Genomic DNA, 26830 nt, shown 5'->3' on the forward strand with positions numbered 1-26830 from the left:
TCTCTTCGCTTTAAAATCCTCATCAACGATTTCGCCACAGTTAACCCTCAGGCAGATCGCGACGGCCTAAAAGTCAAAGGGTTAGTATAGTTAGTATAGTGACGCGTAGTAGCTCAAGATGTCGATGACGCCAATCCTCGCCACTATAAATCCGTCGCACACCTTGATGTTATTGACCGTGACCTCACGGTTCATAAAGTCGATCGCTGCTCTCCTGGATCGGTTCAAGTGCTAGCCCTTGACTTCCATGATCAGTACAGCGTACGGCATCAAATTACGCACACATTGTTGCGTATCTCGTATGCCAATAAAGCATTTAACAAATTAAACCAAACCCAACCCAATCATACGGGTAGCTTCAAATTGGAATTTGGGGGAGGTTGGGGGCAGCAGTAATTTTTATTGTAGGCAATGCGCAGAAATGGTAGGAACATAACATATTCTTACCAAATCATGTTTTGTGTAAATTTTTTTGGAATATTTTAGAAGTCCGTACCAGTCATCCATCCTCTGTTTAAATTTTTGGTTACATTAAAGATTTTATTATAATAAATAGTCAATAAATAAAATAAAAATGACATGTATTTTAGTTTTCTTTAAAAAATTACACTCAGTTTTTAACAATTTATATTCTAACAATATAATATTATCGAATTATTTAATTTGATAAAATATTGAATTATTTTAAAAATAATTTGAGAGAAAAAAAAGAATTATAAATTAGTACATAACTTGATTATTTTTTAATGATACATTACAGTATAAGCACTAATCTGTTTTATATCTGACGTACCAAAACAATCTGATTGTGAAGAAATATGCGATCTCAACAAAAGACAATACACTACATCCCAAAAAAAAAGATGCAGTACCTCCAAGAGAAACTGTGAACAATTACATGAACAAAAATTATTATAAGATCGCATAGGAATATTTATGTCTGGTAAATATAATATTTTTAAGGAAAACATTTTATATTTATAAAACATTTTTTAAAAAATTTTTAATTGTTTAAATAAGTATGTTGTTATTTTATAAAACGGATTTTTTTTAATTTGGATAATACAAAATCTAATTTTTAGGCAATTATAATTTATGTTATTCATATAAATAACGAGAGTTGCAAAATACTTTATTTTCCTTTAATTCCTTAAAATTCAACACTATATACAAATTTGCATCGAAGCGTTTCTTATGATAGTGATTTTAAACACTGTCAAATATCATCTATACTTGTCCCAACTATGCCACTTTCACGCTGTGTTACCGTTTTTAAAATAATTTTTACTTAATAAATGTGAACAAAATTTTACATAGCTTTTTAAATAACACAACTGGTTGAAAAACTAGCTATTGTTAAGTGCTGGTCACTCGGCAATGGGGCCAATCATTATTAAATAGCAGTTGTTGTTGCTTTTGGAATAATTCAATAATTCCATCTAAAAATTAAATTCTATCTATAGATTCGCATCGAATCGTTTTTTATGATGGTGATTTTAATCGCTAAAAGATATTAGATATATTTGTCACTTTTCTGCTGCGACCCCACTGTGATTGCTTTTTATTATTAATTTTAAGTTAGTAATACTCAAAATTGTTATTAATGCATGCGCAGATAGCAATAAATAATTACTAAATAACATGAAAACCATGAGTTTTTTTATAAATGAATTGTAACATTACTTATTATCAGTACTAGAGAGAAACAAGCATCATAGTCGCAGATAAAACTCGTCGATAAATGTCGTCCAAGTAATTATGACATACAGATAAAAATTCAAACAAAGGTTTAGTTAAAAAACAAATAATTAAGACTTTAAATTAATAGACAATTATTTATTTAAAGAAAAAAAACAACACAAATTTGACATTATGTATTCAGTTATCTAATAAACGGGAATTTGTATCTATTTTTCTATGTTTTTCATATACATCAAAATTTAATCCTAAATTAAAATGAAAAACCTTAATACCATTTTTAATTATTTGTTGAATATTTATTTGGTCAGGATTTATAAATGTATCATCTATAATATCAAAACTGTCATCACCACATAAGGAGTTAATAAAATTAATGATTAATGGTTCCCTATAATTTTCACCAACGTGTTTGTACTTAAATATCTTAAGACTATCATCAAATGTTACGACGTTGAATATTTGCTGAAACTTTTCATTTATTTCATCTTCACCAAGTAACCCATCGACAGTGATTTTATTAAATGATGTTTTCAGTTTTTGAAGATTGTCAAGCACAGCTCTTTCTTCAAAATTAAAAAACTGAAGACCATTTATCATTTGATCTATCAAAGGTTCCAACATTTTTATACTTCTCCATACATTTTGTAAGCCTTCTAATTTATTATCGTGTTCAATTAAGTTATTCTTATAGTAATTTGCTGCATTTGAATACTTTTTATAAAGTTGTTCAATAAGACAGACATAAAGTGAATTTAAGACGATACTACCTATTATGTATTTTTTATCATATGTTTTATCCACTTCAAAATCTAAAGTGAAACTTTCTTCATTTGCATAATGATCATAATAATATTTATTTGTACTTAACATTTCCCATGCAGTAGTACTTGTAACAAAATCTAACCTATGATGGGTTGGCTTATTGTTACAGCATGAATCAGATATTAGAGATAATATCATAAATGTTGAAAAAATTAAAATTAAATTCATACTTCTCGATTTAATGAAATTAAAATTCGATAAATGTGTAAAACTTTTCAAAGATTTTAATGAAATAGATCTAGATTTAATCTGTTTATATATTGTAAGTAGCAGTATATAATTATTTTTAGATCTACTATTAAACTGTAATCATTTTATTTGAGCAATTATAATATTTCATTTTTTTTGTCAATGTAGAGAAGTACTTATTTTAAAACTACTTAATTTATTGTTACATACAGCTGAATACATTTTATTTTTCCCATAAAAATATATTTTGCACTTGTTTTTCGCACCAAATTGTAATTTGTAATAAATTGACCATTTGATTATTATTGTTTTTGAATACAAATGTTAGTACATGATTGAATTAATATGAAATAAATGTGTTTATAAGTCATGACTTTACAAAATTGATCAGATAGCTATGGCATTAGAATCAAAAGTTTCATCTCACGTTTTTCCAAAAATAATATTTTTGGATATAGCTTTAAATTATTCAACCCTTTATAATTTTTTTTAAAAAATTAGCCATTTGATTAATTATCTAATGAATTGCATAAAACTTAAAAACAGGAATTTTGTATAAATTAAAGACTAGTTATTTTAGCTATTATAAAAATTTAATTTTATTTAAAAAATATATTTATGAACCGAAATATTTTACTTGTACACCTAGTAATAAATATGATAATACAATAAAATATTACAAAAACCAAAATTTAGAATTAAATTTTTTTTTTTGATAAACTTAAATAGAATACACGATACCTTAAAATTGTATTTAGCGTTATTTTTTCCTATCATATTGTCAAGTAAAAATTAGAGATTGTTATTTAAAAAAATTGTAGTTAAGAATTTTTATATCTGAAGGGACGAAAAAAAATTATTTAACTACGTATTTTTGTAGAGCTTTTTGAGCTTAATAGTTTATCTTTCTATTAAATTTGGATCCCTCTACATAAATAAAGTTGTACATAGTGATATTGAAATAGCGAGTGTAGCTTGATAAATTTTGTTGGTCAATTTTAAAAATAATTTTTGCTCCTTTAAAAATTGTAGTGGTGTTACATTCCTGACAAAAGGAATAATTTTAGATACTTTAAAAAATGTATAATAAATAGATTTGAATAACATGGAATTGTAAGACAAAGAATTTGCTATTTTTTTTTAAATACTTAGGAATGGTTACTATTCAGGAAAATTTCACTAATTTAATCAAATTAACTGTGCAGTAAATACAATTTTATTGTTTTTAAATGTTAAAAAATATCATAATGAGAGTTTGCATTTTTATGTTGTTATAACTTTTGATCAAATCATTCTGGAGACATTCATGATATATACACATTCTAATTCCGTTTATTAAAAACATAAAAAAAAACCCAGCACAGGGGGGTCGCGGCACAGTGGTGACGTGACATAGATGGATCAAGTATAATGATATCTGACAGTGATTAAAATCACTATCAAAAAAAAACGCTTTGATGCAAATCTTTAGATAGTGTTTAATTTTAAAAACCCAGCACAGGGGGGTCGAGCACATTGGTGACGTGGCATAGTTGGATCAAGTATAATGATATCTGACAGTGATTAAAATCACTATCAAAAAAAAACGCTTCGATGCAAATCTTTAGATAGTGTTTAATTTTAAAAAAATTCGTANATCTTTAGATAGTGTTTAATTTTAAAAAATTGGTGGATTATTCCAAAAGCTACATGATCTGCTAGTTCATTATTAATATCCTAATTAAGATAAAGTATGTCGAATGAAAAAGAGATTATTAAAAAATATTATTTCTCATTAAAAAATATTGTTGATCCATACACTTTTCAATATGTCATAGCATAATAAAGTTAAAAATGTAAAAAATAAAATCGATAATTTTCACACAATAATAGCATTTGGTAGCAATTTTCATCGTGAAGATAAAATAAAGTCCGAAATTTTTTTTTTCCATGATAAAGTATATTACATTAGCTTTAATTTAAGATATATATAAAAGTGTCAGACTTTCCGGAACACTTTCAAAATTTAAGTTGAAAAAGTCAATTTTTTGTGAAAAAGTTGTCATTTTGAATCCCCCCCTGTAGGCAGGTAAAAAGTCAGATTTATAAAAAAAATATACCAAATGATAGGTAAAGACATCATGCATCTACAAAAAAAAGAATTATATTGATCCATACATCTTTCGAGAAGTTATAGCATTATAAAGTTAAAAATATAAAAAAGAATTTTTTTACAAAAATCGTATTTTTTTTATTAAGTTTAATGTCTGTTTTCACCATGAAGATAAAATAAAGTCCGAAATTTTTTTTTTCCATAATAAAGTATATTACATTAGCTTTAATTTAAGATATATATAAAAGTGTCAGACTTTCCGGAACACTTTCAAAAGTTAAGTTGAAAAAGTTAATTTTTTGTAAAAAAGTGGTCATTTTAAGTCCCGCCCTGTGGGCAGGTAAAGGGTCAGATATAAAAAAAATATATACCAAATGATAGGTAAAGACATCATGCATCTACAAAAAAAAGAATTATATTGATCCATACATCTTTCGAGAAGTTATAGCATTATAAAGTTAAAAATATAAAAAAGAATTTTTTTACAAAAATCGTATTTTTTTTATTAAGTTTAATGTCTGTTTTCACCATGAAGATAAAATAAAGTCCGAAATTTTTTTTTACCATTATAAAGTATATTACATTAGCTTTAATTTAAGATATATATAAAAGTGTCAGACTTTCCGGAACACTTTCAAAATTTAAGTTGAAAAAGTTCTACTTTTTACATGCATTTTTTAGATTTGAACCCCCCTTGTATATAGGGAAATGGTCCGATTTAAAAAAACAGAATGTCAAATGAAATATGTATATGAATACTACTCCTCATAAAAAAATTGTACTGATCCATACATTTTTCAAAAAGTTATAGCATAATAAAGTTAAAAATGTAAAATACAAAATCGAAAATTTTCACACAAAAATAGCATTCGGTAGCCATTTTCACCGTGAAGATAGAATAAAGTCGGAAATTTTTTTTTTGCATAATAAAAAACATTGCATTAGCTTCAATTTAAGATATATATAAAAGTGTCAGACCTTCCGGAACATTTTCAAAATTTAAGTTGAAAAAGTTAATTTTTTGTGAAAAAGTTGTCATTTTAAATCCCCCCTTGTGGGCACGTTAAGGTTTAAATTTATGAAAAAAATATACCAAATGAAAGGTAATGATATTATGTATCTATATAAAAAAGAATTATATTGATATGTTCATTTTTGAAAAAGTTATGGCAGTTTTAAGTAAAAAAAATTGAAAAAATTTCGAAAATTAGCGATTTTTAAATTTATAATTTTTTTGGAGGTTTCCCCCATTTATGGGGAACGAGGGCATTTTTTCAATTTTTGAGGGTAATGTCTTCGACTAGATACAATTTGTGATCTTTTGACGTATCATTGAAAGAAATTGGTTCGGTGAGAGCTGAGAAAAAGTGGTAACAGACACAAAAAAAAAAAAAACACATCTTAGTAAAATTAATACCTTCTCAGCTTGGCATCGAAGCTAACATTCAAACAAGGGCTACAGTTATGATTAGCTTAAGGCTTTAACTACTCTCTCTTAAATAAAATTATTCTTAATCTATTGCGTATAACTCTAATGAAATTTACAGATATGTGTGTATTGATTTTTGAATAAACTGTTTTTAATGACTAATTTTAATTATCTAATGTACATATTAATATACAGTTAAACTGAGAGCATATCGAACGCGTGTTTTGTAGTAAAGTTGCTACGAGTTAGACAATAAAAGTTCATTCATAAAATTAACTATAATGAACATTGAAGTTTATATTTATTTATATTGAAGTATAGTTTTTTGTGTAATGAAACTCGTTGTTTGTTGCATATAAAATATAAAAATATAGTCGTGTTACTGAGAAATTGGCTATTGTGGCAGTTATGATCAATTATTGCCTTCGGATATATGTTCACCTGCGTTTCTGCTCGCTTGATTTAATAGAAGATTTATACTTAAGATTACTAAAAGTGATGTACTAGCCAAGAATTTGGTTGTATGACTCTAGTTCGATGTATGTACGAGCATCAATAATATAGTATATATTTTATGATTTAACCATAGTTTTCTTTTAATTTTAATTTACTAGGTATTCATGGTACATTAAATGTAAAAGTTATTGGTTACTCACAATTCTTTGTGATAATAAACAAAATGAATTAAGCGTTAAAACATAACATGCACTTTAATGAATTATTATAATACGCCGGAAAAGTAAAATGGACTTACTGATAAAATGACTATTTATTAGCTTCAAATAAAAAATAATACAAAAATGTATGTTTAAAAAATACTATCAGCTATAATATTATATTATACACGATATTTCCATAAAAAAATGCAATCAAATTTTAAATCATTAACAAATTAGGATCAATGTATATTAGGGTGGAGTAAAAATTTTTTTTTTCATATTTGTTTCGGAAAACTTGTTAAAAGTTGCTGTTATTGCTCACAAATATACAAACAAAATATACAAAATTAACATACAACATTTTATTTAGCACATGATAAATTTAGAGGTGCCCCCAACATCATGAACTTTAGAGAAATTTACGTAATTTTGTCAATAAACACCAATGTCTAACATTGTCAAATTAATGCTAAATCATATTGTGTGTGTCTCCCCGTTGGTTTGCAACAGTTTAACCTTGAATAAGTGCACGGTTAGATACGGTGGGGGGAGGTGATTTCATTGCACTTGTCAATCGTTGTTCAAACGCAATTAAATGCGCGCGAGTTATTGTTATTCTACTTGTGAGAAACATTGGATTTAACCACTGCTGTCAAGAAAATAAGACTCATGTAAGTAATATTTTAAATTTCCTGTTCACAGATGATACAATTTAGATCTCAATTAAATATTTTCGATGTTATTTATACCTATTATTTCTCTTTATTACAGTCAAATGTTGCATGTCAAAACACGATAAACGGCATGTTGTCCTGTGTTTGGTTTACCGGAGAAGTTACCAGTGTCTCAATTATCAACTTATAATGCTGTTATGAAAAATGACTTATTTATTAAATATGAATTAAAGCTTGACAAAACAACAAAAGAGCCGACAGTTTATGATATATCTGAAAGATTGGCTATGGAAATTTTAGATATCTGTCGATAAGCATCGCTTCCTACTGTCAGACTTAAGAAAGTACTACAATTTATTCGATCTTACCATGACAAATATAGAAGGCCGTCAAACGAACAAGAAATATCAAGAGAAGATAACTGAATTTGTTACTGAGTCCAAAAGGTTATCTGATATTTGCAGCGGAAAATGCAAACTTATCTCAGAGAGTACTTGCTCAAAAGACAGCTGTGTTCCCAAGGAAGAAGTATCTTTTTTACTTGATCAAAGAACTACAAGAAAAATGATGATAGGTGGTGTAAATTTGGTTGCGACTGTGAAAAATATGAGAAAATTGAAAAGACAAGAAAACGAATTACTGCGTAACAAAGATAGAATGGATACCAGCTAGCCGTCTTGTTCTTATTTTTAGCTTGATGACTTAACCATCGAAAGCACCAGTTCAAGCAATAATAGCGTAGCTTCTAGTCCTTATCAATCGCCAAAACAAATAGTTGAGTCACCACCAAAGAAAAAGAGATTAAATTTACCATCATTAGCCCTTGCCTGCGATCGTACTGGAGTCTCTGACAGAGCAACTGCTATTATAGTTTTGTCTGTATTAAAATATGTAGGAATCATTGCATCAAAGGATCCAAGTGCTGTCATTGATCGTTCAAAGTTGCACCGTGAAAGAACGAAAGTCAGATCAGCATTACACGATGCAGATCGCAATAAAATTATACGCGGTATTTATTTTGATGGCAGAAAAGATAAGACTTTGGTTAGTATTCAGAATGAAGGCTAATTTTATAGAAAAAGAGTAATAAAAGATCATTATGTGATTTTATTAGAGCCAGGAAGTCATTATTTCGAGCCACCTCTAATTTCCAATTTATCTAATGAAGCCTTGAAAGAGATTGTTAAAAGCGGTTTGACTACTTGTCAGAATATTCAAGATTTTTCATGTCATACCAAAGCCGTAAAGCGCTGAATCAAATTGGTGACAGAAGCTTCAAGTACAGTTTGTAAAGAAAATAAACGAGACGGTTTCATATGGGCAAGACTATTATCACGGCATCAAAAGCCTAATTTTGAAACGAAAAAACAATTTAATACCAAATAATATACTTATTTCTGATTTTTTTCATTCCTTGATAATATACTTTTTTAAATTTTTCTTGATAAAAAACATTAAAACAGCTAATCAGGCTTTTATATAAATTTTGTTAAGTTATTCTGAATATATCATTAGCCTGTACACATTTTTATTAATAAACTTGAAAGCTTAATAATGTGTTGTAACTAAAGTTATAGTTTTGGGGGAATGTGTGACCCTCCTCCTCAAAAAGAGAAATATTTCTGTTACTGTATAATCCTATGATAAAGTTGCACAAACATGAGACCCTTAAAAGTGATATAAATATATATAATTTCCAGACCTAAAATTTCCTTTAAAAAATTTAAAAACAGTATGACTTTAGTTCATAATTTGTGAATAAATACTGAGTCACAGATTTGAATTATTGTCATTTTTTTCTGGTTACTTTTTATTATTAGTTATTTTTTAAATAACTATGTTATTGTAAAATCTTATTTTTATCATTTGAGCAATTTAAGTAAAAATATTTGTATAATATCAAAACAAAATGTATCACAAATAAATTAGATTTTAAATTAAAATCATAAAAATTGGAGTATTTTAAAAATATTTTAACTAGAAATATCATTAAATTTGTGAAATTTCTTATCAATATTACTAATATTTTAGGCATTTGTCAGTTTATTTTTAATTTTTCCTGTAAAATTTGATTTATTAGTTATTAATAGTTAGAAACTATGAGTTTTGCTAGTAAAATATTTTGTGGATATACCATACAGGGGAATATTAATGAATTCAGAAGTCGTTTGACGAACTACAATAAAGATATTTGATGACGATTTTTCATTCAAATTATGAAAAAAAAAAAATTATAATAAAGGTTAACAAACATTTTTATAATTGTAAAGCATTTCCAATGGCAGGAGATACGTGTCATCATGCTTCTCCCTTTAATTACATCACTGATTATTATGCGTGTCATCAAACAAAAAGAAACATTATTATACAATGTGATTTTTTTAACATAACCCATTCAATTACTTACAGAATAAAAATAATTTAAACATTTTTTATTGGTTATCTTTAGTTATATATTATTCTTGAATGATTAGCTATGTATGGACTTTATTTTTTTAAATTGGAACACATATTTTGAATTTAATAAAATGTTTGAGTTTTATTTTAATAGTAAATGGCATATGAATTTTTGATATAACTTTGTATTAACTTAACAGATAAAGGTATATTAAAAATTTAAAAGCCATTTATCATTAAATTAATAACTCAAAAATTTTATTAAAATATGTGTTTCAATTTGAAAAATAAAGTCGATACATAGCTAATCATTCAAGAATAATATATAATTAAAGATAACCACAAAAAAATGTTTAAATTATTTTTATTCTGTAAGTAATTAAATGGGTTATGATAAAAAAAATCACTCTGTATATACAATTATTGACTGTTTATGAAAATTGTAATTTTTGGGACATTCCTCTTTATTATAAAATAATGAAGGGAATTTTTCAAAATTTTGGTATTGTTAGTTTCAACTAGATACTTTTTTTTAACTATTAAGGTATCGTTGAGAAAAATTGGTTCAGTAAAAACGGAGTAATATGATAAAAAAAAAAAAAAACCAGCACAGGGGGTCGCGGCACAGTGGTGACGTGGCATAGTTGGATCAAGTAAATGATATCTGACAGTGATTAAAATCACTATCAAAAATAAACGCTTCGATGCAAATCTTTAGATAATGTTTAATTTTAAAAAAATTGGTGTTTTATTCCAAAAGCTACTTGATCTGCTGGTTCCTTATTAATATCTCGATTAAGATAAAGTATGTCGAATGAAAAAGGGTTTATTAAAAAATATTATTTTTCATAAAAAAATTGTGTGGATCCATAAACTTTTCAATAAGTTATAGCATTATAAAGTTAAATATAATATAAATAATAAAATCGAGAATTTTCACACGAAAAAAGCATTCGGTAGCCATTTTCGCCGTGAAGACAAGTCCAGAGGTCAAATTTTTTTTTTTCAAATTAAAGTATATTACATTAGCTTTAATTTAAGATATATATAAAAGTGTCAGACCTTCCGGAACATTTTCAAAAGTTAAGTTGAAAAAGTTAATTTTTTGTGAAAAAGTTGTCATTTTAAATCCCCCCCTGTGGGCAGGTTAAGTGTCAGATTTACAAAAAAAATATACCAAATGATAAGTAAAGACATCAAGCATCTATATAAAAAAAAATTATATTGATATGTTCATTTTTGAAAAAGTTAGAGCATTATTAAGTTAAAAATATAAAAAAAAATTATTTTACAAAAATCGTAATTTTTTATTAACTTTGATGTCAACTTTCACCACGAAGACAAGTCCAGAGGTCAAATTTTTTTTTTTCAAATTAAAGTATATTACATTAGCTTTAATTTAAGATATATATAAAAGTGTCAGACCTTCCGGAACATTTTCAAAAGTTAAGTTGAAAAAGTTAATTTTTTGTGAAAAAGTTGTCATTTTAAATCCCCCCCTGTGGGCAGGTTAAGTGTCAGATTTACAAAAAAAATATACCAAATGATAGGTAAAGACATCAAGCATCTATATAAAAAAAAATTATATTGATATGTTCATTTTTGAAAAAGTTACGGCAGTTTTTAGTAAAAAAAATTGAAAAAATTTCGAAAATTAGCGATTTTTAAATTTGTAATTTTTTTGGAGGTTTCCCCCATTTACGGGGAACGAGGGAAATTTTTTCAATTTTGAAGGGTAATGTCTTCGACTAGATACGATTTGTGATCTTTTGACGTATCGTTGAAAGAAATCCGTTCGGTGAGAGCTGAGAAAAAGTGGTAACAGACACACAAAAAAAAAAAAAAACACATCATAGTAAAACCAATACCTTCTCAGCTTCGCATCGAAGCTAAAATATTTAAATCAGAGTAAAACAATATTCTTCTCAATTACACATCGTAACTAAAAAATAAGTTAAACAATCAAAATATATTAAAATATAAAAAAAATATTTTTTCCTATTATCTTAAAAATTAATCATAGATATTTTTTCTTCTGATGAGCTACATATAGGCAATAAAAATTTGTATAAACGTAAAATTCTGGTCTAGAGTCATAAATTTCATATATTAACACTATATTTAGTTTGTCATAATTTGTAAATAAATAATTGACACCAACAAAATTAATTTTATCAAATGTTCTTTTGTGCTGTTAAATATAAAATATAGCTTATAAAATCTACATTAAATTAATGATGTGTTATTCATAGTAACTGAAAATAATTTTTAGAATTCCAATTTATATTTAAAAAATTCGTCAGGTTTATAATCATGAATTTGATAAAGTACATTGATATAAAAAAAAAATATTAATAATAACAAGTATTTCATCGAATAAAAGTGTATTTTTTTTTAACAATATTTCATGTATTTCCATAAGCTTATGCGACATCTCTTGTCAGGAGCCCAAACTAATATTCAAATACCGGTTTTTGAGAGTTGCCAATCATAACACATACATGATCCTATTTCAACTCCTATATCCTTTATTATTTCTAATTAGCAGTTCTATAATTTATAAGTATAATATATGAATAATTACTAAGTATAGTAATTAAATTTAGTATGAAATAGTTATAAATAATTTAGTATTTTAATTTTTACGGAGAAATTATAAAAAAATTACAAAGAAGTTATAACTTTTTAGCAATCACGTATAAAAATTGAAGGACTTGATACAGTGACGCCGGAACTATTTTTTACATGGGGGGTAAAAATTTAATGACTAAAACTGGGTCCTTTTGATTGTTATTAAGCTAAAAAGCGGGTTAAGCTATATTTTATTTATTATTTGATTTATTATTTTTTATTTGATCATTAAAAAAAATTTAATCATTTCTAAATTATACTCTTAATTAAGTAAAATTAGCAACAATTGATCATTTGTTATTATATACTCTTAATAATACATGTTATTAACTTCGATGCGAAGCAGAGAAGATATTGATTTTGCCATGATGTGTTTATTTATTTACGTCAAAAGATCACAAATCGTATCTAGTTGAAGAATTTACCTTCAAAAATTGAACATTTTCCCCTCCTTCCACGTAAAAATCACCCAAAAAATTACGATTTTTAAAATCAGTAAATTTCGACTTTTTTTTTCTAAAAATTATCATAACTTATTGAAAATAGAACAAATCAAAATAATTATATTTATATTGATACCTAAAGTAATTTCTTTTTATTTGACATAATATTTTTGAAAATTTGATCCTTTACCTAGCGCTCACAAGAGGGGATTCAAAATAACAACTTTTTTACATAATTAAACTTTTTCAATTTTACTTTTGAAAATGTTCCGGAAATGTTGCGTCCATTAAACATGCGTCAAATTAAAGTAATATAAATTAAAAAAAAAATAAACTTAATGAAAAACTTATCTCTACGTAGATAAAAAAATGCTATTTTTGTGTTAAAAATTTTGATTTAAAATTATTATAACTTTTTGAAAAATGTAAAGATGAACACAAATTTTTGTTTTTAAATACATTATTTATACCCCATTCATACGACATACATTTTTTTTTTAAATCGAATAATTTGCCCTTACACAGGGGTCGTTAAAAACTTGAAACATACGTATGAAAAGTAGAACTTTTTTAACTTAACTTTTGAAAATGTTCTGGAAATACTGTATCCTTTAAACATATGTTAAATTAAAACTTACATTATGTACTGTAAGATAAAAAAAAAAAAATTCCCGATGACCTATCTTCTATGAGCAAATGACCGAGAAAATTTAACAGAAATGTAATTTTTGTGTAAAAAATCAATGTTATTTTAGTGCTTAATACTTCCATAATTTATTGAATAATAAACGAACTAAATTATTTTTTTTATATTGAAACCTTATGCATTTTTCTTTTATTTGATATAATTTTTTGAAAATCTGATCCTTTACCTGCTCACAAAGGATTTAAAAGCAACTTTTTCACAAAACTCAACTTTTTCAACTTAATTTTTAAAAGTATTCCGTAAACAATACATTTTTAAAACATATGTCAAATTAAATGTTATGTCACGTACAATAAATTAAACAAAAAAATGTTCTCGACGACCTATCATCTTAATGCAAATGGCTGCCATAGTTAAAAAACATGCTATTTTTGTTTATTTTAAAATACCTTATAAGGATTTGCAATAGTAAGGAGTCCATCAATAAATATAAAATTAATATGAAGCTAACTTACATTAAATATAAATTTATACATATTTTTAAATTATTGACTCTTTAAAGTTAAGAACATTTTTATTGAAAACTTGAAAATTTGTATAAAAAGTAAAACTTTTTCAGCTTAGTTTTTGAAAACCTGCATCTATTAAATATATATTAAAATAAAGCTTATTTTATGAACTAGTAGTTCAAAAAAAAATATGTATCCATGACTTATTTTCTATGTGCAAATGACAGTTGAAGTAGAACAAAAAATAGGTTTTAATTTTCTTTTGGAATAATCTACCAATTTCTTAAAATTAAAAACTATCTATAGATTTGCATCAAAGCGTTTCTTATGATAGTGATTTTAATCACTGTTAATATCATCTATACTTGTTCCAACTATGCCACTTCCATATGGTCCCACAACTCCACTGTGCTACCGTTTTTTGATATTCAATGGAGTTAGGTAAATTCATTAATACTTTTTAATCCTAAAATCTGAATAGCTAAATAATTAAATATGGTAATGTTATTTATAATTTCCAGATTTTTGTAATTTTTTTTGTCAAATTCTATTGGGGGGGGGGGCATAATAATACTCTTACACCCTCGTATTTTGACCAAGGGGACAACTGCCTCCCTCGTGGCCCCCATCTTCGGGTTCCCGCGGCACTAGTTTGATACAAAACTTTTCATTTGTTGTTAATTATGAATAAATAGTTTGCAAGGAATTTTTATTAGAGTGTAAAATATACTTTTCGACTTAAAAAAAATAAAAAAATTTAAATAAAGTTTAACTTTATATTATATATCAATTAAATTATATAATATTCCTAAAAATCAGTGTATTCCCATTGTAAGGTATTTTAAAATAAAATAAAATACAAAACCCAAAATTTTAACAAAAAAATAGCATTTTTTTAATACTATAGCCATTTTTGCCAAAAAGAAAATCTTTATTTTGAATTTTTTTTTCATAGTAAAATATATTATATAAGCTTTAATTTAAAATATATATATAAGTGTCAATATTTCTGAAACATTTTCAAAAATGAAGATGAAAAACTTTAACTTGTGTGCAAAAGTTGCTTTTTTTATTCTCCCCTTACGGGCGGATAAATGGTTAGATTTTCAAAAAATTTATATAAAATGAAAAGGAAATATCTAAGGGTTTAAATATAAAAAAAATTATTTTGATTTGTCTGTTTTTCAATAATTTATGACACGATTAAGTATTAAAATATTAAAACTTTAAATAATGATATTTACATAAAAATTACATTTATTGTTCAATTTGTATGCCATTTTCTGATAGATGAAAAGGATTCGGGATAAATTTGTTTTTGAACTTATAGTATTTTAATTTGACTTATATTTAAAGATCGAAGTATTTTCGGAACATTTTCAAAAATTAAGTTGAAAAAGTTCTACTTTTTCTCGAATTTTTAAAGTTTTTAACCCCCTACCGTGTATAAAGTAAAATGATCCTAAAAGAAAATGTGTGTATACAAAGTATTTATAAAAAAAATTGTATTATCTGTGCAATTTTCAAAAAGTTATAGAAATTTAAATTTGAAAATTAAAATATGAAATCAAAAACTTTAACAAAAAAAAAAAAAAACACATTATAATAAAATAAATACCTTCTCAGCTATGCATCAAAGCTTAAAAATTTTGAACATTATCATTATTGACTAAATAAGTTTTTTAAATTTTTTTTTATACCTATTTAAAATGAATAATATTATTTCGTTAATAGTTAAGTTCTGCCAAACTTTATACGAATTTCTTGCATATTTAGGCAGAGAATAATAAACTATATTGATTGTTTTATACGATTTAAACGTCCAATGTCTTGAATATCGATATATGCCTCTCTTGCACTTCTTTTACAATGTTTATGTATTATAAATTTTATGAAAACATGATTTTGAGTAAATAGTGATATGTAAAAGTAACAATTAATTACTTATTACTGAATTAAAACTGGCTTTACAAAAATTTTCGTCAACAATTACTGTTAATATTCAACTATAAGCTGTGGACAGCTGTGTTTTATTAATACATTATATTTTTCATGAATAAGTAATTATATTAGTACGCGAGTAAAAATCTTGACAGTTTGCATACAGCATAATATATTTGTAGAAACATCAGTGACAGTTTAATTATAAAAAAAACCTGGTGATTTAACCAATTTGTTTTTTAATTCACAAAAAATTAAAAATTGAAATTGTTTAATATCTATTGTGACAAGCGTAAATGTTTGATTCTCCACATGAAATTAAGTATAGCCAAATTAACTAAAAAACATAAATATGAAAGTCTCATAATTAATCGGATGATTAACATAATTCATTTTTTTACGATATGAAGTGGTCGTCTTTAATAGGTTTAGGAAATGTATCGACTCATTCATGTAACATGAAAAAAATATAATCTTGAATCGTTTTATATCAATAAAATCTATTTAAATATTTTTCATATTATTATACATAGGAAGGTTCATTTATCAAAAAATTCTTAATTAATCGAAAAATAAAAACAATATTGAGAATTTTAAAAACTCACAGATGAGACTTACCAGCTCTAGTTTTAGTTTGCGATAGAACTGGAATTTCAGATGGATCGGCTGTTACGATTGCAAGTGCAGTACTTTAGTATTTTGGTATTATTTCAGTTGATAATAAAAACAGTGTTGTATATAGAGTGAAAGTTTGAAGAGCAAGACAAAAAAGAAATTTAGATTTATAAGAACTAAAAAATTAACAAATTTTAGGATTACTCATTGAAGGATATAAATAATCAATAGAGAACTAAGTATTGTAAAAATATTATCACTGAAGGATATATAACACTTATTCAATAACCAGGATCGAAAAACATTGGTCATACTACACCAGAAAACAGATCTGCTTGGTGGTGTTAAATTAACTTTAAAAAAATATTTTTAAAGAAATTAAAAGCATTATAATTAATTTTTTGAAAACAAATAATTTAAGTTCTTCGGAAATTATAGGATTATAAAGTTAAAAATGTAAAATATAAAATCGAGAATTTTAACACAAAAATAGCATTCGGTACATATTTTCACCGTGAAGACAAAATAAAATCCGAAATTTTTTATTTTTATAATAAATTATATTACATTAGCTTTAATTTCAGGTATATATAAAAGTTTCAGTATTTTCGTAACACTTTTAAAAGTTAAGTTGAAAAAGTTGTCATTTTGAATCCCACTCTGTGGGCAGGTAAAGGGTTAGATTTATAAAAAAAATATACCAAATACATTATGAGAGCTGAGAAAAAGTGGTAACAGACACAAAATAAACATTAAATAAATAAAAAATACATCATAGTAAATTAATACCTTCTCAGCTTCGCATCGAAGCTAAAACAACACAAATAAATCCTAAACAATTTTTATTAAAAATTATTTCTGTATGTTGTATATTTCGTCTGCAATATTTAAAATAACAAATAAAACGAATTAATCGGTTAAGGTAAAAGTATGTTGTTAATTTTAATGACTAAGTATTATAGATATGAATTTTATACTAATAACATTTTTTATGGTAAACATTTAGTTCTATAATTTTTCTTATGACTAGCATAGATAAAATATAAGTGACAAAATGGATAAAACTACCATCAATGTCATTTTTTCAACTCTCTTGAATCACCTGAAGATATTAAAAAAAAAAAATTCCCTCATAATCAGGAGACTATACTGCAATTTTTTTTCTATTAGAATTGAAATATTAATATTTTCAATATTTCGTTCTGTCCTATTGTTTAAGTCTAACAATATTCTATAGTAAAATTTTTATCCTTGTTTCAACTTTTCTCAAATCATTATTATTTGCAACAACTTATAATATAAGTTATTATTATTATACATATTATGTTTCCCCTCACACTTAAGATAGTTTTGTTCTCTTGTCAAAGCATAAATCAAATAATAATCAAAATAATCAATAAATTAGTATAGTACCATCAAGAGTGTAACTAACCAAGTAAATCTTCAAAGCTATAGATGACGTCACGTCGTAACCGTGTCTTACTATATTTGTCAATAGCCCAACGGAAACGAATGTCATACGGTACTGGATAAGACCTGAACAAGCAAGTTAAGACTTAAGTTACATTGATGATATTAAATTAGTGAAGCTTACTCATACGAATAAATATATGTGAGAATATTTCTTTTATAGTTATATTCACCTAAGTTGACACGTCATAAATTTATAGCTATAAATGTTTTAGATTAGTTATTGTATATTATTTATGTAAGTACCATGTGCGTTTAGAATCTCTGTCTAAAAAAAGCTTAGAATCTTCACATGGCATCAAACAGTTGCACCAGATTTGCGATCCATCGGTATTTTGCAGAGTTATAAGGGTTTCGTTGTATGGTGACAGGCACGCTAATCCTTCGAGATCACAAATCTTAGAGTTATCTAGAGATAAATTATAAAGAAAGTAAAAAATAATTTCTTGTTATCCTGAAGATCTTATATGATTTATTGATCTTGCTTTACCGCGGTTCAAATAAAAATGCGGTGTACACCCACAATATTTTATAGCCAAGTTCCGTCTGCAAATCATCCGGCATATATTGTAACTGTACACAGGAAAGGAACGGTCCATTGGCTCGTCCATGTAACGGCATTGACGTTGCACGGGGCTTAATTTTCTTAATTCTTGTGCAGATGTCATCTCCCAGAATGTGAAGGTCGTGTCTCGTTCCATATTATCTACTACTAAGAAATACTTATCCACTATATTTGGTAATTCTCTTGCGTAGTGTACATAATACTAATTGATATATATTAAAATGTTTTAATATACTTAAATACTTTTCTATAAATAAAAATAGTTTTTTTGCAAATAAATGTCAATTATACTTAAATTTCTAACATCCATAGAGATGTTAGACTTCCAATAGACAACAAATGAGCTAAATTTCAACATTAAATATTTTTCTTAAAAATTATACTGTTTAATTTATTACCAATAGATAGTAAAAAAATGTTTAAAATATATAGCTTATTTAATATTATATTTTTTAATCAGTTGTAATATAATAATAAGTTACAAATATTTTAATGTATTTAGTGAGTATTTGGAACGCGGGTGTAGTATATATACAGGGTGGCCCACCACTCACTGACAACTTAAATAACTTTTGATCCAGTTAATATTTTTAGTTGATTTTTTTTTAAAATAATAGTTATACGTTAGGTCTATAGCTATATCTCAATAATTAATTTTTTTACATTTTATTAAAAATATTAATTATTTTTAAATTTTAAATAAAATGTAAAAAAAAAATCTAAGATAGCTATTTTGTAGAGTAGAATTTAAGAAAAATTTTAGTAAAAAAATATCTTATTAATATTCAGTAGTAAATATTCTGTAGCGTTTTGAAGTTTGTGAAAATTTGAATTTTCATGTACTATTTTACGGTATTAAACATTGAAATACGTATTGAGAAAAGGACAGAAGAAAACGCTATCTTTTCAATATACTTTTGAATGAGAGTGATAAGTAATAATTGCCTTATCTAATTTCTTATCATGGTATTTATGCCAAGTTTGTAATGTATACACATTATCATCATATGTATACACAGTAATCATGAAAAGATAGCGTTTTCTTCTGTCCTTTTCTCAATACGTATTTCAATGTTTATAACCGTAAAATAGTACATGAAAATTCAAAATTTTACAAACTTCAAAACGCTACAGAATATTTACTACTGAATATTAATAAGATATTTTTTTACTAAAATTTTTCTTAAATTCTACTCTACAAAATAGCTATCTTAGATTTTTTTTTTACTTTTTATTTAAAATTTTAAAATAATTAATATTTTTAATAAAATGTAAAAAAATTAATTATTGAGATATAGCTATAGACCTAACGTCTAACTATTATTTAAAAAAAAAAATCAACTAAAAATATTAACTGGATCAAAAGTTATTTAAGTTGTCAGTGAGTGGTGGGCCACCCTGTATATATATATATATATATGTACATTAATCAAGTAATAAAAAATTACTATTTTGTTTTTTTTTTATAATAGATAAACGATAAAAAACATGCTTTAAATGTAATATATGACGGTAATTATTATTAAGAAAATTATATCAAGAAAATGATAATTGTTTCAATAATTATAAGTGCTGTCAGTTAAGTCTGAGACATCCGCATATAAAATTTAGATTCATACATAATTATAATCTTACGATTAGTTATTTTTAATTAATAAAATGTTCCTACCGCAACAATCCGAGATAAACTTTCAGCTCTAGCATAGCACAATGAATTGAAAAAATTACATGATGGTGGAGAGTAGTTTCGCTTTATTTGTATTTTGCCGCTAAAACAAATTTTTAATCCATCACAGTTTTAATAAAAAATATTTGAATACCTATATAGAATCAAATATGTTAAATTAATCTTGTAACAAATATTTAATTCAACTAAAAAGGACTACATTATATGGGCGCTCTATAAATTTTATTTTAGGAAGAGGAATAAATATAGATTTTTTTTTCTTATAATTTTTGAATAAAATATAGGTGTATTTTCTCCATGTAATTTGAAATGCTATGAAATATTTAACACTCATAATCTGTTATTTTACAAGCCTATGTCTGTGCCAAAAAATTTCCTTATGTAATTTTTTTTTAAATAAGACAATTAATAATCTTTAACGCAATTGTTAATTTTCCATTAAAATATTTTATGTTCACTTTCTTGGAAGAAAATTAAATTTAGGTACACACACATTTTATTCTAGTACTGATGCATTGCGTTTGTCCTTAGCACTAATATATAGAGTGTTCAAAAAGTAAGGAAATTATTACATGAACATCTTATGTATGTTAAATATAAAACAAATATAACTGTACAATTTCATTTTCCTATTCTAAAAGACATAACATTTTAATATAATATTTTAAATTATATATAATTACAACATTATAGTATATTTTTTCTTATACAAAAATCTTTTAAAAAAATTATTTTATGACAAGTTAAATTTTGTCTTACTTTGGTCGGAAGTATTCGGTTATTGTACCACTAAAAGTATAGCAAGTACCCATTTCAGTGAGAACTGGTTCAAAAGATATATTTTGATATTCAGTATTAAATATAGATGATTTAAATCGCAACTCCACGTGAACCTGTTTTACGCAAAAATTTTTTTTATGAATTTAATTGAAGATGTACTATATTCAATATTCATAGTGCTCGAGAATTGGTAATCTTAGTATAAACCTAAGTTGCATAAAATATATGATAGACTTGGTGCAATATACAGATAAGTTAATTTTTTAACATTTTTTAGGAGAAGTAATTTTATCAAAATTATTTTATTAAAAGCAATGATACGATATTTTTTAGCTTTGATGCGAAACTGAGAAGATAATAATAGTAAAATTTGTTTACAATTACATTTTTTTGACTGTCACTACTTTTTCTCAGATTTATTGAACCGTATTACTGAACGATACATCAAAAAATCTTAACTTGTATCTAGTTGAAGACATTACCCATAACAGTTAAAGAAATTTCTCTTGTTCCCCGTAAATGTGTAAAATTCCCCGAGTAATTTTTAAAATCGCTTAATTTCGACATTTGTAAATTCTGTTTTTATTTTGAAATTGTTATAATCATTTTTTACAGAATATAAATAAAGTTGTTTATATTTATTTTATTTAAGTTATTAAAAAAGATATGCATGTTGTATTAAATATAGATCCTTAATATTTACCCTATCAGATAATTCTTTTAAATTAATTTTATTAAGCTTGGGATTTTTTGAATATGGTATCATCAAATTAAGGCTTTCATATGTTACATTAACTGCTTCTGTAATAAATTTCATGTAGTAGTCAAATTCTTCTCCAGAGCTAACGTTCCATTTCCTGACAAAAAAAAAAATTATATGCATATTATGCATACTAAAAACTTAAATTTAATAAATACAACATTTAATACATTAGTATATCAATTTAACTTTACTGACTCTTTGATGTACTCTTTGGCTAAATCCTTGTTAATAGGGTCTGCATAACAAAAGGTGGCGCTTGGAAACTGAATATACCAGTATCGATAGTTTTTTTCTACTGTAATTACTGTTGGATTCGTGTTATACCTTTCATAGCTGTTTATCATTAAAGCAATTGATCCATAAACTGACATTATTACACATAATAGCCACAGTGCCCTATTAATTAACTATTTTATCATTTTTGTATCAAAATTTTTATATAAAATGATATTAAAGAACGAGTCCTCTTTTTATTAAAAAATGATTAATTACAAAAAAGGGTGTTTTATTTTTAAGTATATCTTTAAAAAAATAAGAGATGGTAAATTTTTGTATTTTAAAAATGGTTTTTTAGTATTAATCAGCATTAAAATTTAAAAACCATATTTGTTCGCCTGAAAAACCTCTAAAATTGACATATATATCGTTTTTAGAAAATTTTCACATAATTAATTTATATAAATTACTTAACAATGTTAATTTAATTATCTACAACAATTAACATAAAACCGTTGTTAATTAATATACACCGATAATATCGGTTAAATCTAAATTTTTATTTAATGTAGAAAAATTATTCTATGGTAGCCAGAAAAATTTGTTATAGATAATAATATTATTATTATTAATATTAATGTATAAATTATCTCTTAATAAAATTTATACTTACACTTCTAAGACATGTCTATTGGAAAGTCCTATGTGTCTTATTCCATGTAATGAAGTTATTTCTGAAAATTCTTTTAAATATAATAATGATTTTTTTAAAGGATTCCATAATTTTTTTTCGTTAGAATTGTTGTTTATACGTTTTCTTTGTATGGTTTGCATGTTTGCAATAAAAAGGTATTCCGACCAAAAAATATTACTTATAATGAGGAAATTCTTTTTTTTCCCACATAACCGTTGTCACGAAGCCTACTACTAATGCATGATACACCATTTTTTGATGACAGTGATATAACTATGTATTGTTTTTGTACGTTATTATTACATTAATGGATAAATTACTGAAATTATATGTAACTCCTGTATTATTATTTACAATTCATAGTTCCATTAGAACAATAAAATTGAAAAATTGATTTTTTTGGTATAAAATTGGATTAATATTAGAACTATTTATTTAACACATCTTTTTAAATATATAATAGCATATAGTATATTAATATATATTAGGGTGGCTGTTATTTTATAAACTTTCATTGATCGATCTCCGTACCTGCCAATTTCTTTTAGTTATTATATGAAAGTCTTTTCGGTAAAATTTGTTTTTAATAACTGAACCCCTTCAGGTGCTGAGTCGAAGTTGAAAATTCGCTCAACAGCAAAATTAAATTTTTATTTTATTGTAATATTAGTTTTTTGTAAATTTATAGTCAGTTTTATAGATTTGCTGTTATTCCGAAATTTATATATACATTTACATTTAGTCTCGCATGTTAATCCTATGAAATCATTTAAATGTTATATTGATATAAATATTTTTACGTATTTTACTACATTTTGCTTGAGTTTATAGTTTGTCAAAATGTCATTAGTATCAGCTGATTGAGCAAATTACTCTTACTACAAAATTGCAATACTCAAATGCAACAAACGGTTTATATTCGGTGACTTTTAACTTTTGTCTCTAATCGTAAACTATTTATGCTTGATACGATAAGTGCAGTGTAATAAAGTGCACTGGGATTCTAAAATGTTACAATAATAGTTGCCAAACCAAATTGCGAATTAGAAAAGTGGGCATTATTAAAGTTCAAGACTTTGTATTTGTCAAAAAAGCGTTTAACTACGGTCGATTAAATGGCGCTTGTGTATTATTAAAGCAAAAATTAGAAAGAAGTATACTATTATAAGTATAAGAAGTACACATGCGGGCATCATATTTTTGAAATAATACATCATGCCGTTTTTGTTGAAACAAAATTTATTCCGTCGTTTGGTTCAGATATTCCACTTTTTAAGAGATTTGTTAATGATTGGGGAAAAATAAATAAAACTGCATTTTCTTTTTAGTCTATTGACATAAATTTAAATATATTAAAAATGATAGAGAAAAATACTACAATTCTCTTAAAAAAAATTACAAAACGATTTTCTCTATGACTATAAAGAATTTCTGGAGCTTATAATAATTTTTCTCGGAGAAAATTTAAGCAAGACTATAACATTTTATTAGCTTGGAAAACATCACTTAACACATTGGATAAAAAAAGGTATTTATTCATTAAAAATGTTACTATTTAAAAGACAGTTTAAATTGTCTCTAATGAAGAAATGGCTCTAAAAAGAATCTGTTATTCCATTATTAAATTCTAGTCTCAAGTCTGGTTCATTGCACTTAATTCAATATACCAAATGATATGTCATATGTCATACGTCATACGTCTATTAAAAAAAATTATATTGATCCATACATTTTTCAAAAAGTTATAGCATTACAAAGTTAAAAATATATAAAAGAATATTTTTACAAAAATCATATTTTTCTTATTAACTTTGTCTATTTTTGCCATGAAGACAAAATAATGTCCGAAATTTTTTTTAGCCATAATAAAGTACATTACATTAGCTTTAATTTAAGATATATATAAAAGTATCAGACTTTACGGAACACTTTCAAAAGTTAAGTGGAAAAAGTTAATTTTTTGTGAAAAAGTTGTCATTTTGAATCCCCCCCTGTGGACAGGTAAAGGGTCAGATTTATAAAAAAAATGTACCAAATGATAGGTAAAACCATCATGCATCTATAAAAAAAAATTATATTGATCCATTCATTTTTCAAAAAGTTAATAGCATTATAAAGTTAAAAATATAAAAAAGAATTTATTTTATTTTATTTTAGTTGCTCTTTTAACTTTTTTAAAATTATTTTGGCTAATGAGAATTCAAATTAAATAAATACATTATTATCACACAATATACCTATAATTACAATTATTGCTTCACAAATTCAATTGAACTTATATATTAATCATTGGTATTTGGTAAATAACATTTATCCAATTAAAAATGAAAAACCAGCCGAAATGTATGCTATTCATTTGAGCGTCTGAGTTCATTTTTGCAAAATCACGGAATGGTCGGCATGTGTCTAAGACGCGAAGAGATAGGTACGAGTGAAATGAAGAATAGAATAAGTAGGAGAGGCACGATGGCAATTCGTTTGTCGCAGGTATATGCTCGCCCTTTTGTGTTACTGTACATCTACATACATACATTACTTTATGTGCAGAGCCGTCGGGTCGTGCATTTCCGTATAAAATAATCAGCAAAGTCGTTTAAAGTGTACCGAAATACTGTGCGGTGGCGGCAGCGGTTTATATGAAAGGAACTTGACGAGCATCAGATGGTACGTGACACTCGTTAAGGCCTGTGGGTATTGCGTCGGTCGGCTTCCAGTGATACGCACGCGGGGGACACTGGTTTTGCTCTTCTCCCATAAACTGTATTATGTTATCATTATGTGAATGATAGACGTAGCAGTCGTTTTACAATCATAATGGTATTGTAATAGTTATGATAATAAAGTACCTAAATGAAAATGAGTAGGCACACAAACTCTAAACGGAGCAAGTACGCGAAATGTATAATCAAATATTGCTATTAAAAACATGTTTAATTTTATGTTTTAGATATTGTTACTTGGTTCACATTATATATTGAATGGAAATTAAAATAAGTGGTTTACAAATGGATAAATGATATAATTCTAGTAAACTGTACATTCCTTATAAATCTATTATTTTTACAGGATATTAATTTTGACAAACAAGTATGATAGTAACCAATAATGAAATTAGGTAATAAATTATGGTTATTACTAGTATATTGCATCATTTTGAAATTAATTTTTGCATTGAACAGAAAAATTAAAACATTGTTATAACAGGTGACATTGGTGAAAGTCTCTTGGGTATTATTTGTAACTATAAAGTAGAAGAAAAAGGGCGGTGATTGTTATCATAAATGTTTGTACGAGCTGCGGATCAAGAGCCGATCTCTTTGTCTCATGCCGCCTAATGCGTGTGGAAGCACGTCGCTGTTAAAGCTAATTTAAGTGTCACGAACTGATGAATAGATCGTTTTTGTGAAACCAGAACAACTGCGAATTTCCTCTGTATTTACATTGTCGGCAAAACTCGACCTCGAGTATGTGTTCGCCAACGGTCCTTCGTTTATCACCCAACTCTCATTTTTAATTCATTGAAATTTGATACATACATACATACAAATAAATAAAACAATTGCTTTGTAAGATAGTTTTTATTTAGATCGGTAGTTCTTATCCTAAATTTTGACTCGAAAACGGAATAATAAACAATGACACCTTTCTCTACACCAAACAAACAAAATTATTTAAATATCACGATATCTTTATGTTTTATCCTGTAAAATGACTTGAATTAATTGAAATAATTCAATTCACGTGGATCAGATAAAACTGAATACTGAACAAGTGTGTTATAAATTTAATTGAGAGCAATAAAAAACTAACTTATTCCCATGGTATAACGTATCATACAGCGGTGCAACTACATTTCTTGAGGTCCCCGGACATGATTTTACGAGGGGGCCTCATATTTGTTTACTTA

The 26830-nt window shown here is 25.7% G+C and overlaps 1 protein-coding gene across 8 annotated transcripts in view; it reads right to left on the minus strand.

Annotated features, from left to right (window-relative positions):
* Window positions 1–589: 589 nt before the first annotated feature.
* LOC126901026 (sodium channel protein Nach-like) overlaps window positions 590–26830 on the minus strand; it is a 34298-nt gene continuing 8057 nt past the window's right edge. For 2 of the 8 annotated variants that reach the window (XM_050677147.1, XM_050677148.1), the window contains exons 2-10: window positions 22903–22963; window positions 22209–22409; window positions 21954–22107; window positions 21230–21363; window positions 20453–20552; window positions 18709–18985; window positions 18465–18627; window positions 18181–18284; window positions 590–884 (exon numbers count right to left, since the gene is read on the minus strand). In XM_050677147.1, the coding sequence (XP_050533104.1) occupies window positions 769–884; window positions 18181–18284; window positions 18465–18627; window positions 18709–18985; window positions 20453–20552; window positions 21230–21363; window positions 21954–22107; window positions 22209–22384 (1224 nt within the window). In that variant the 5' untranslated portion in view covers window positions 22385–22409; window positions 22903–22963 and the 3' untranslated portion in view covers window positions 590–768. Of the gene's footprint in view, window positions 885–11825; window positions 11906–12272; window positions 12514–18180; window positions 18285–18464; window positions 18628–18708; window positions 18986–20452; window positions 20553–21229; window positions 21364–21953; window positions 22108–22208; window positions 22410–22902; window positions 23126–26830 lie in introns of those variants that run through there. The other 6 variants (XR_007702948.1, XM_050677146.1, XM_050677143.1 and 3 more) reach the window with 6 other exon arrangements.

The sequence above is a fragment of the Daktulosphaira vitifoliae genome, unplaced genomic scaffold, assembly GCF_025091365.1.
Source record: "Daktulosphaira vitifoliae isolate Bord-2020 unplaced genomic scaffold, ASM2509136v1 Scaffold_3, whole genome shotgun sequence".
Lineage (NCBI taxonomy): Eukaryota > Metazoa > Arthropoda > Insecta > Hemiptera > Phylloxeridae > Daktulosphaira > Daktulosphaira vitifoliae.